General features: G+C 36.2%; 1 protein-coding gene across 1 annotated transcript in view; it reads left to right on the top strand.

Moving 5' to 3' along the window:
- Positions 1 to 13,125, top strand: part of LOC134345315 (neuroligin-1-like) — a 208,298-nt gene that overhangs the window by 56,524 nt on the left and 138,649 nt on the right. Inside the window, exons 3-4 of the mRNA XM_063045782.1 lie at positions 7,459 to 7,518; positions 12,064 to 12,213. Of these exons, the coding sequence (XP_062901852.1) occupies positions 7,459 to 7,518; positions 12,064 to 12,213 (210 nt within the window). The remainder of the gene's footprint in view (positions 1 to 7,458; positions 7,519 to 12,063; positions 12,214 to 13,125) is intronic.

Genomic DNA, 13,125 nt, shown 5'->3' with positions numbered 1-13,125 from the left:
TGTGGTTTGGGTAGCCAGGGTTCTTGGAGGGAACAGAGGAAAAGGAGCGGAGAGCCGGTCTGCTTGTTCACTGATCTTATGTACATTCGTGGACGGTGTCTGAAGATTTTCTGTGCTCTCCCGAAGTAGTTGGTCGTGGGCGTCTAATAGGTAGCCCTGGCTGGCCAGGGCCTGTTGCACGGGGTCCGTGTCCACTGGGTTCATGCTTGGCCAGTTCGTTCTGTTGCAAGGGCATGGCTGAGGACGAACCCAAGTGCAGGACACAGATGCTGAGGCAGAGTCATTAGGCATAGCAACACCACGAACGGGGAGCCAATATCCAGGAGACGATGCAAAGCTTAGGACTAACAGTTCTCAGGAATAGGAAACAAGATTTACTCTCACAAGAGTCAACCAACAAACTGGCAGCTTCTTGCTGTGGTCACAGGGTCTTTATCCTGCCATTTGATGGGAAGCAGGTGCATGTAGTTAGTGGTACCTGGGAATGATTGGAATCCAAATGAGGTGATCGAGGCCCAAATCTTGAGGCAAATGGCAAGGTGGGGGATTGCCAGAAGGGACCATGACAGAAAGACTGTTTCGGTCCCCGGATGGTGGAAAAGGAAGAGATGAACCGATGTGTATTGCATCATCTGTGGTTGCAAAGGGAAGTCCTAGCAGATGGAAGATTGGGCTATGGAGTCATGAAGGGAACAGTCCTTGTGAAATTCTGAAAGGGGAGCAGAGGGGAAGATGTGTCTAGTCATGGAACCTCTGTGAAGGTGACCAAAATTGCAGAGAAAGATCTGTTGAACATATGGCAGTGGGGTGGTAGGTGAGGACCAAGGAAACGCTATCCTTGGAGAGGAGAGGGGTCAGAGCAGAAGTATGGGAAATGTATGAGAAGCAGGGGAAGCTCTATTCCTGTTACATCGTTCAACTTCAGGGACAACTGAAGTGAACTTTGCGACTTCAGGTAACTGGATTTCTTGGTCCATTCAGTCATCCATATTACCTTATCTTGTGTTTTTTATAACATGGGAGTGGAGGACATGCCCACTTTGATCTGCTGGGCTCAATTTCCTGCTTTACATTTTGCAATTCTCACAGATACTTCTCTATGTTCTTGACCTCGATCTGCTTCATTTCACTAATTGACCAGGTAACTCTATTTATTCTCATAGTCACACCGGTTTTACCCAATAAGAGGCATTCTCCTCTTCCCCAAACTCAGTACAGCTTTACAAGATTATTTGGTCTAACTTTCAGTTCTGACTAAAGGTCTCTGACCTGAAATATTGGCTCTGTTTCTTTTCTCATAATTGTGGCCTGGTCTGCTAATTAAATCCAGCATTCTTTGTTGTTGCTTTAGATTTCCAACATCTATGAATTTTTTGGAGACGTATTTCCTCCATTTCATGAATGTGTACCCTCACCCCTTTCTTCCCACCCCAACATTGAACATGAGATATAGAACAGTCCAGCACAATACAAGCCCTTTGGTCCACCAATGTTGTGCCAACTCTTTAACCAACTCCAAGATCAATCTAGCCTTTCCCTCCCGCGTAGCCCTACATTTTACTTTCATCCATTTGCTGAAGAGTCTCTTAAATGTCCCTAATTTATCTTTCTGTACCACCAAGCTTGGCAGTGTGCACCACACATCTACCACACTGTGTAATAAATCTGCCTCTGACATCACCCCTATGCCTTCCTCCCAGCACTTTAGAGTTATGCCCTCTTGGATTTCTCTGCCCTAGTAAAATGTCTCCAGCTCCCTACTTGATCTTTACCTCTTATCATCTTGTACACCTTTATCAATTAATATCCTCTTCTCAAATGAGAAAAACTCTGGCTCACTCAACCTATCCTCATAAGACATGCTTTACAATCCAGGTATCATCCTGATAAATAACTTCTGAATCCTCTCTAAAGCTTCTGTATCCTTCCTTTATGAGGTGATCAGAACTGAATGCAATAGTCCAAATGGATATTGTGGATATAATAGGTATAGGGGTTCCCTTATCAGCACCAATCACCCCATGAGCTCCGCGTCCAATTCATCATTGTTCCCAACTTCTGCCATCACCAATGGGATCCCACTACCAAGCTCATCTCTTTCCTTCACTGTTTCCTCACTCTGCATTTCTCAGGGATTGCTCCTTCCATAACTCCCCTGTCCACTCATCCTTCACCACCAGTCTTCCTCCTGGCACTTACTCCTGCAACTGTGAAAAGTGCTATATCTACCTCTGCACCTCCTCCCTAACCACCACTCAAGACCCCAAACAGTCCTTCCAGTGAGGCAGCATTTCACTTGTGACTCTGTTGGGATCACTGATTGCATATGGTGCTCCCAGTGCAGCCACCTGTACATTGGTGAGACACAATGCTGATTGGGAAACTGCTTTATCGACCATCTTTCTTCCATCCGCTGCAACAGCCAGCATCTCCTGGTGGTCATTCATTTCAGTTCCACTTCCTATTCCCACAATAATGTGTTGCCACTACTGCCACGAAGAAGGAGCAGGTTGAAGGAGCAACACGTCATATTTAATCTTGATAGCCTTCAACCTGACAGCATTAATATTGATTTCTCTAGCTTCCGGAAACCAGTCTCCTCTATTTACCCCCCCCCCCTCCACTTCGTATTTCTTCATTCAGGTGGCCCTTTCACCTCTTCCCCTCCCCTACTCTCATGACTTGCTAATCTCCTTCCTCTGGTTCATCACCTCCTTTATTCCATGGTCTACTGTCCTATCATGTCAGATTCCTTCTTCAGCCTTTTGCCTCTTCCATCTATAACTTCCTAGTTTCTCACATTCACTTTCATTCCCCCCTCTGCCATCCACCTACCTTTCTCCTCTCACCTTGACTCATCTAATTCCTAACAGCTTGTGGTCTTTCCCCTCCCCCTACCTTTTTATTCTGGCTTCTACTGTCTTCCATTCCCGATGGAGGGTCTCACCCAAAACGTCAATTGTTTATTTCTGTCCATAGGATGATGCCTGACTTGCTGAGTTCTTCCAGCTTTATTCCATGGTTTACTGTCCATTTTGTGTCTGTTTCCTTTTAAGAGAAAGGACACCAACAAGTGAAATGAGATCTTTAACATGCTAAAAACATGTTGTCAACATAACCAGTAACTTTCCGAATGATGAATAGTTATGATCAAATTCAGTTTTCTTAATGGTTTTATAATATGTGTTTCATCCATACCCGGTCCATATTTGTCAATAGTAAAATCAGCTTTATGTTTTCTTTTTTATTTTGATTTATTCAACCATATCTGCATGTTGGTGTTTTCTTTCCATTCATAATATAGATAGTTGTCACCAATAAATGCTATTGTATTGTAAAACATACCCAGCTCCATATTTATTATATGATCACTGATATAAAGTTTGTCCAATCTGTCAGTAATGTCTTTCTAATGGGCATCTCTGAAGATAAATCCCAATTTCCTAAAATTTATCATCCAATGCTTATCTGTCGTTCCTGAAGTTTCAACTCAGGAACCTTCAAAATAGTTTAACATTTTGAGCTGTTCAACTGATTTACTTGTATGTTGCACGTTCATATAGTGTTAATATGCCTTAATCTGACATTTTTTCAAATACAGTATTTTATTTACAAATAGTTCACTTAATATATCTGGAACAAACTCAGATTCTTTCCACATCCAAAGAATTTCAAGTTCTGCAGATGTTATTGAAGTGCCAACATATGCCATGCAATCTCTAACATGCAAGGCAACTGAGAGCAATTCTTGATTGCAGATGCTGGAAATCTGACAAAAAAAGACAAATACTTGGACCATTTTGCCCATTAAACAGCATATATACAGTAGAAGGGAAACAAAGTTCGAGATTTAGGCCCACAGATGTTGCCTGAACTGCTGAATATTTTCTGTTTATGTCTCAAACTGCAATTTCATTCAACTTTGCATGTTCTATTTTGTATGCTTGCTTATTATATCTTCAGAAACTTAATTGTTGTTTCTTTTCCAAATTATTAAAGGCTTATTTATATACTATGAAATTGATCTTGATATTCACAATTTTGTTTAATTGTAATAGTATAGAAATAAAGTGAACTTTACATAAAATAGGTTGATTTACTTAGTGTGCAAAGATTTCTCTAAGAACTCATGGATTAGGTAGTATCTGTGGAAGCAAAGGGATAGTTGGTTTCAAGTTGAGACCTTGCATTAGGACATAATTACTTTTGCTCTGTTTGCAATAGATATTTCTATGCATCAGGTATATAATTTAATTCTAACATATTCTTTTTAAGAAATTGCATTGTTACCCATTGTGTCTATGGTACTGGCCTAGAAGATGTTATGGTGCATCAGGCACTACAGGCACTATGAATTGCTTTTTTTTCCCTCACCCTTTTGCCCTTTTTTTGTTGCCATCAATTGATGGAAATGTGGAATGAGAATAACATGGTAAACTCAATAAGTCAGTTCAAGCAACACACACAAAATGCTGGAGGAACTCAGCAGGCCAGGCAGCATCCATGGAAAGGAGTACGCAGTCGACGTTTCAGGCTGAGGTTGATAGATGCTGTCTGGCCTGCTGAGTTCCTCCAGAATTTTGTGTGTTTTGCTTGGAATTTCAGCATCTGCAGATTTTCTTTTATTTGTGATTGGACAGTCCTGATGAAGGGTCTTGGCCTGAAACTACACTGAACTACGTAAAACAACACAAACACTACACTAGACTACAGACCCACCCAGGACTGCATAAAGTGCACAAAACAGTGCAGGTAACAATGAATAATAAACAAGACAATAGGCACAGTAGAGGGCAGTAGGTTGCTGTCAATCCAGGCTCTGGGTATTGAGGAGTCTGATGGCTTGGGGGAAGAAACTGTTACATAGTCTGGTTGAGAGAGCCCGAATTTAGAGGATACTTATTGTGTATCCTCTGTCATTCATCACAACTGATGCAATGCCAATCCAATGAACTGTTACTTGGAAAGTACTGTAATTGCTTAGCTAACCAAAGGTACTGAAAGATAAGGCTATATTTACTAAATGTGGGAATATCATGATGGAAGTATTGGAGTTAATTGTTTTTGAAAAAAATCACATTTTTTGCTAGTCTCTTCTCAATCTACACATAAATTCTTATGAATTTGTATTTTCATTACTAATGAGTACAGTTTATATTTTTGATGACTAGCGTCGTTTGCTTTTTTTTCTTTCAGTGGTTGTTTTGATATTTGCATTCAAGAATCCTGAAAATACATTTTTGAAAATATGAAGTCAGGATGATGGGTTGAAAATGTGCTTGTTTGTAATTACGTCTAACTCACTTAGCATTTTTAAAATGCGTTGATGTTATTTTCAGCTTGGGCAGGGCTATTTATTAATGTTGTGGAAGAGTTTTGGCATTGTTCTGGAGAACACTCTCAGTTATTCTGCACAAAGTGCTCTTGAAAGATTTGGACAAATGCTCAGAAGCTTTAACTGGATTTAAACTATCAGAAAATGAATATCAAATATACAGTATATGCTCATGACTAGAGTATTAATAGTAACATAACTGAATCTAAGAAATTGGGCAGGAAAGGATCTTATCTGGTATGATACCTGAATTGGAAGGACAGTAGGTTGTGGATACATCTTAATATGATTATATTACATCAATTTGAAGGTTAGAGATAATTTAGCATTACTCACGCATTGCAATTTCTTGTACAAAAGATGGTTTTACTTCATAAAATTGTAAATTGTAATACAATATTGGGCAAATGCTTGTGTTTCACTTTCAAGAAAGTCTAAATTTTAGTTTTAGACTTATTACTACTTAAGTTTTTTATTATGTAAGTACTATTAATACTATTAGTTTTATCATTAATGGTATTATTTATTTGGCAGAAAATATTGCTTTGGGCACTTTCATTTTCAGAAACAACACATGCATTTATAAAACTAAGACACATAGAATCTTGCATTTGATTCATTTGTTACTTAACAGTTCCCTTGCACTGCAACGAATTGTTATCTTCTCGTAAATGATAATACAAGATATGGCAATATTGAAATAGAATCAATGTTCATTCCTTCAGATTCCAATAAATTATACAATTGCTAGAAAATGTTTTCAATAAGAAAATATTAAATTGATTGTCTGATTTTTAATATTTGTGTTGTGTAATATAGTTCATCCTTCATGTTCATTATTCCCAATTGTGCTTCTTTGCAATGCATGGAAAAATCATTCACATTCTTGCCTAGCATGAACAGTTTTCTTTTGTTGAAAGGACTTTGTGTGAGTTTGGTGTTACTGTATAATAGTTCTGGACACAGTGATTGTTTTCATTGTTACTCGCATGACACTGTGATGCTTGATGGTGGTGTCTAGTATGTCTGCTTTTCTGGCTGCATAAAAAAAAATCAATGTTGACTTTCACCTCTAAATAATATGAATGCGTGTTTTTCTACAGTAAGGAATGATCTACAAGCATAAGTTTTGACTTTCTGCCTCTTAATACTTTTATATAGAAAATATCTAAAATTATTCACTTGATCAAAAGGAGAAAGTTAAAAATCTTTTCAGTAGTTTATTGCTGAGAAAATGTTACATGTTAAGTGATCCAATCAGGTTTAAAAACCTAAAATGGCTCTGCTATATTCAACCAATCCACTATGCAATTATTATTTCATATAAATGCATACCTAGGGAAGGTGTACAATTAAAAACATATCAGCATTTTAATGATACCAAGTCTAGAAAAATGTGACACCTCTATGCATTATTATGATAGATAACTTTTGCCAATTATCTCACCTTTGTGCTAAATTAATTTTGCAGTCTTAAGTTCCTGTTGCAGTATGATATTGAAACAATATTTTAGGATTGACAAAAGTAGATAATCATCCATTGTTGCCCATTGATGCTATCTTCTGAATGCAAAATTCACTGGAATTAATGTCTTTGAAATCTTTTGTTTTGTATAGTGCCCCTGAAATGACTTTCTTCCCAATTTTTGCTGCTTTTTTGTATTTTGTAACTTGAATTAAAAAAATCCAAAAGCATATCACTTCAACACCTAAATGAAACCCGTAGTAAATATTTGATCACTGTGAAAGGGATTTAGCATTTTTAAATTTGCCACCTATCTGATGGGTTGATCATTTACTAACAAGAGCTGAAGTAATTTTTCTCTTTTCTTGAATGGTGGGTATATTGTTCTTTTTTTTGTAGTTGATACAGATTTCTCTCTAGACAAATTTGATTAAAGCTTTTGTGGTAACTTAAATTTTAAATATGAAATGTATTTTAGGGATTTTTATCCTTTATACATTTTTAGATATTTTGTACAGTTACTATTTTTCAAAATATAAAATCTTACATTTCAATTTTTCAAGAAACATTTTATTATGATATTTTCTAGATTTTCTGAAGTCATGTATGTTCTTGAATTCTCTTTTTTTCCCTCCATTTTCTTCATTTTTAATCCTAGGTCCCCTTGCAAAGAAACAGGCTGATGATTTAGGTGATAATGATGGCGCAGAAGATGAAGGTATTTTTTGACGCCAAACCAATATGCATGACGATGATTGTCTAATTTTTTCCTCCCTTCTAAAATATTTTTAAGATATTTTTAAGTGCAGATTTTTAGCACTTAACTTTCAGATTTTTTGGCTTAATTGTTGTTTACATTTTATCACTTGAATGCTTATATACGATTTTTCCCAAGTATTTGATTATAGCAGTTTTCACTGATGCAAGAAAACTTTACTGAAACAATGCATTTTTAAGGTCATGTTTTTGTTGACATACGTGGGGTTGGGGGTTAACCATGGTATCAATTAAAAACATATAATTTAACATGTAAAAAGTTGCTATTCTTCTGTTTGCTTTAATGCATGCCTTATAATTATTTGAATTTTCCAGATATTAAAACCGGACAGGTTGTATTTGGTCTTTTATCTTTTGACACAACAATGTACATATACTTTTTGACTAGAATATCTATGTAACATTATTGCTCATGAAAACTAGTAATTTAAAATTCAAATGCTTCTCAAGCAAAGATCTCACTTGCGGTTCAATAACTATAAGGAAATTGGAACATGGATTAGGACAACGCCCAATCTCTTAATTAATACTATGAAGTTCATACTTTGTGTTGAAAGAATAGATCTGGTCTTCCTTTTTAGCGTCTTTTTATTAAACAAATTCCACTTTAGTTACAATATAATTCTGATTTGGAGTAGTGATAATCTAATAAATTTATCAGATACAACAGGTATAAATCACAAAAGACACAGATTTTATAAATACACCTAATGATCTTTTTTTTAGTGTTGATGACTTTGATCAACACTAACAGTTAATATCAATGTTAGCATTCAATGGCTTGTCTCTTAACCCATCATGAAGTTATCATATCTATAAATGTTATCTGGCTCACAAAATAGAAAGGAAATACAAGTTTTAATCAAACAACAGATTCTTGATGACGGCTCTGTCCTCACTATTTTGCACTTCTGATCAAACTGTCCAGTCACCTTGCCCACAGAATCATCCTCTAATCTTCTTCTCTTCAGCCTCAGGTTATTGCTATCACCTGGTTCCTTTATGACTGCTACGATGCAGTCATTACATTGCATTCAGTGCCTTTCTCCATGCCTGCATAGTTTTCACATTTAGAATTGTGAATTTCGTTTGTGTTCTCCCTTCTACATTTTCAACACATACTCTCTGATCAAAGAATCCCCCAGCAACCTGCACTCAATCACAAGCAAGGGAAAATCTGCAGATGCTGGAAATCCAAGCAGTACTCAATGACCACTTTATTCAGAACAGGAGGATAACTAAAAAAAGTGGCCACAGGAGTGGAACGCAGTGTGGTCTTCTGCTGCTGTAAACCATCCACTTCAAGGTTCGACATGATGTGTGTAGTTATTTGTGTTACTGTCACCTTCCTGTCTGCTTGAACAAGTCTCGTCATTCTCCTCTGACTTCTCTCATTAACAAGCTGCTTTCAACTGCAGATCTGCCACTCATTAGATGTTCTTTTTTGTTTGCTTTTTGTACCATTCTGTGTAAACTCTAGGGACTGTTGTGCATGAAAACCCCAGGAGATTGGCAATTTCTGAGATACTCATACTACCCCATTTGGCACCTAATCATTACACACTCAAAGTCAATTAGATTACATTTTTCCCCTGTACTGATGTTTGGTTGAACAACAACTGAAGCTCTTGGCCATGTATGCATGCTTCTATGCATTTGCTTGCAGCCTCGTAAAATGGCCACTGACTGTATCTAATATCAAAACAGATCACAACTTCCCCCTTTAATATTAGGCTAAATTAAAACTACATTTTTATGCTTCTGCTAGTAACCATAAGCTTATGCTGTTTGTCCTGTAAACCAGACATCCCACCTCTCCCCGAAGTTCCGGGAGTCTCCCGCATATTAATAGCAGCTCCCTGACGCCCACAAATTATATACAATATCCCGGAAATGACGGGGAGAGGGAGAGGGAGAGCGGGAGCAAGATTGAGATAGAGAGTGGGAGCGAGAGTGAGCATCCTGATTGGTCTCTCTTTCTGCTAAGTAGACCTGTCAGTTTTCTCTGTGGGCGGGCTTTACAGTCGACCTTTGTCTCTCGATCAGTTCAGTTTTGTGTCCTGCAGCGCCATGGCAAAGTGTTTCAAAAAAAAAAGAAAATATAAAACGCATTTCACCCCAGACTACACTAAAGTGTACCCCTGCCTAATAAGGGTCAAAAATAATGACAGTGTTGCTCACTGCACTGTTTGCAACAGTGACTTTTCCATTGCCCATGGTGGGTTAAGACTGTAAAAGACACGTTAATATTTTCATGTCACATTTTCTGCATATACCCAGTTTACAGATTACGGATTGGTTTACAGATTAGACAAAATCACTAAACAAAGTATTACATAAGACAATATAATAAGAATACACTTTATGTTTTTATTTCTTTTAGGGACCACAACAAATTAGGGAGGCTAATCGCAGGGAAGGCTGCTCAAGTATTTCACAGTTCTTTTCAGCAGAGCCACATCACAGTACAAGGAAAGTTTGCAAAAGAAATAGAAAAGCTATTTGCATTAGCATTGAGATTGCCAACAAAAATACTCAACAAGGAATATATATATATTTTGTGCACTACTTGATTCAGTTGAGGTTTTTTTCTCTTGCAACTGCTGTATTCACAGTCATACAGTTGCTTTCTTCAATCTTTTTAACCCTATCTCTTCCTCAACATCACCACTTAAATATCCTCTGGTTGCCTCTCACCACACAATGAAACAGTAGTTGATTGCTTCATTACTGTTGAATTGACTCTGTCTTGCCTCCTCAGTGGCCTACATGCCTCAGCTTCCATGTCAACCTACACAAAATTTCACACTTTCCTTCATCCCATTCTCTCTTTACAGGTTAGACCTGTGAATTCAATTAGTAATACATTTGTGTTTTCCTTCCTTGGGTACAATTTTATGTTCCTGCCTCAAGTTGCATGTCCAACTTTTGAGTTTCACTTTGTCTTGCACTCCACTGTTCTTCAACCTGTAGCCTTAACTTTGTTTTCTTTTTATAGATGCTGCCGGATTTTCTGAATGTTTCCGGTGTTTTCTGTTTTTCTTTATTTGGAGTTATAGAAAGGATACAGCAAAGAAGGACAGCTCATTGACAGTATTTCCTCTACTTTAACATGTGGATAGCAATAGATGCTCTGTTGCATATGCAGAGATATTTATGGCAAATTGCCATTTTGTTAGGTACACTATGAGGGCATATCTTTAATATAATGTAATATCAAAGAAAAGCTTGTGATGAATTATCTAATAAGCCACACTGTTAATTTTTTTTATCATTAATGCATAAGTGCATGTTGGAAATTATGATCAGTATTGTTTCCATAAATTCTTGCTTTATTCTTATTTGTTGGAATATCACTAGTGAAAATTAAAATAAAGTTGATTGTACACCTGGTTAATATTTTAATGCACCAGTAAATTTACTTGACTATAAACTATTAGAGTGACTTTTATGGATAGATCATTCTTAGTCATCCGTATTTGCTTAATTAGTTTGAGAACAAAAAATCCGTTTATGTGAAATAAAAACACAAAATACTGGAAACACTCAGTAGATTACACTGTGTCTGTGGAAAGAGAAGCACAGTTAATATTTAAGGTCAAATATCTTAATTTGAAATGCTTATAGATAAATTAACATTAATAAAACTTTCAGAAATAAATGAGTAGGTTGGAAATGATTGTTATACAATCAAAGATATTCACTCCTTCACACTATTGTCATATATTCTGTGTGTCAGTCTTTAGGAAGAATGCAACCAACTTATTGTCAACTTCTGGAGAAACTAACTTTCTTCAAAGCAAAATATACATGCTGAATATACTGCAGAGACTGACAATCCTTTTGGTCATATCCATTCTCCTTGTTAACTAACTTCTTGTGTTTCTATCCACTTCAAATAACAGAATATTTATCAATTTTCCATATTAGCCCTCATTACATATGTAGCACATAGCAGTTTTTGCTTGAGCACCATGCCTAATGGGGTAACACTGTAGGCTGCATACGACCTAACCCCAAATGGTTGGTTCTTCTTGATTTCTCAAAAATATGTGCAGTCTTTTCAAGTGCTGTTTTACAAATGGATCAAACCTCTTCACATCACACTTTTGTGAATCTGTAAACTGGGAGAAAAAAGTCTTAGACAACAATATGACAGTAACAGAAATTCACTCTTATCTTCTGGTCAAATACAGTCAAATTTCAAATACTGTAGTTCTTGATTTACTCAAGTCACTTATAGCTGAAAATAGCATGATTGCACCATTACTTGATAGAGTGATGTTATTAGCCTTTAAACCTGCTGGAATCTTATATAATATTAATTTACATGGCTTATTAGCAGTAAAACAATTAACTAAATATTTGCTTGAGAATCTTATTTTGTCATTTAAACTTTGATTTTAAAAATATACAAATTAATACAAATTAATAATAATGACTTAAGTAGTTTCCCAAAATGTTTGAAATATATCTCATCTTTCAGATATTCGTGATAGTGGACCAAAACCTGTAATGGTCTTCATCCATGGTGCATCATACATGGAAGGCACAGGAAATATATTTGATGGAAGTGTACTAGCAAGTTATGGTAATGTCATAGTCATCACAGTGAACTACCGGCTTGGTGTTTTAGGTAAGTCCATGCTTCCTTAATAATTCAGTTCTGTTATTTGTTGAAAGCTTCTTGTGAAGTTTGGATAACTTTTGTGATTTAATTATTTCTCAAATGTGATGTGCTGCTAATTTGATGAAACATGGGACTTGATAAGAAGCGTGGAGTTTTACTAAGATCAAATACAATATCATTGTTTTAAATTTAGTAATAATTCACAAAAGTTAAGAGATAATCAAATGTAATCAGTAGAACAATGCATTCAAGCACTTTCCTCTTTTCTCTGAAATCTGAGTTTCTGCAGAAACATCAGGTGGGTTGATATGTCATTGCTGACTGTAAAGATTGTAACAGTTTCTTTTAAATGAATAACTTGGCTCTTAATGAAAATATTTGGCTTAGCTCCAGTTGATGCTCTGAATGGCTATAAGTAGTCAACCTTAGTATTGTAAAGGCACAGTAGTGCAATTCTTGGTGCTCAGCATAATGTATGTGGAATTTGTATTATAAGTGTCCTTTATGAACCTTCTAGACTAAACTGTTTAATGAAAGCAAATGTACAACTTAAAAATGTAGTTTAACATTTAATACATGGGCCTGTGGTTATAAAAATGGTCATATGTAATCCATATTTGTACTTGAGTTACAGATATTCATTATTTGCACAGACCTGGTGTTAATTGGAATAATTATATGAATTTAAAACTTAAAAGAAAATCTTTGTCATCAATCATTTTGATTTTGATATCAATCTATAGTTATATATTGTGTATTAACATATTGTATGGAGTACAGTTAGGTGCTTCAATTTGTTATGTAGATGATATTTCTGTGCTGTCATTGTAATGTGTTTCCATTATTTTAAACAAAGCTTTAAAAATGATTAAACCAGAAACAGCTAGATGAATATCAGTTTATAAATGAATGTTTTGT

The sequence above is a fragment of the Mobula hypostoma genome, chromosome 4 (assembly GCF_963921235.1).
Source record: "Mobula hypostoma chromosome 4, sMobHyp1.1, whole genome shotgun sequence".
In the NCBI taxonomy this organism is placed as follows: Eukaryota; Metazoa; Chordata; class Chondrichthyes; order Myliobatiformes; family Myliobatidae; genus Mobula; species Mobula hypostoma.
This window is presented reverse-complemented; position numbering and strand designations above follow the sequence as displayed.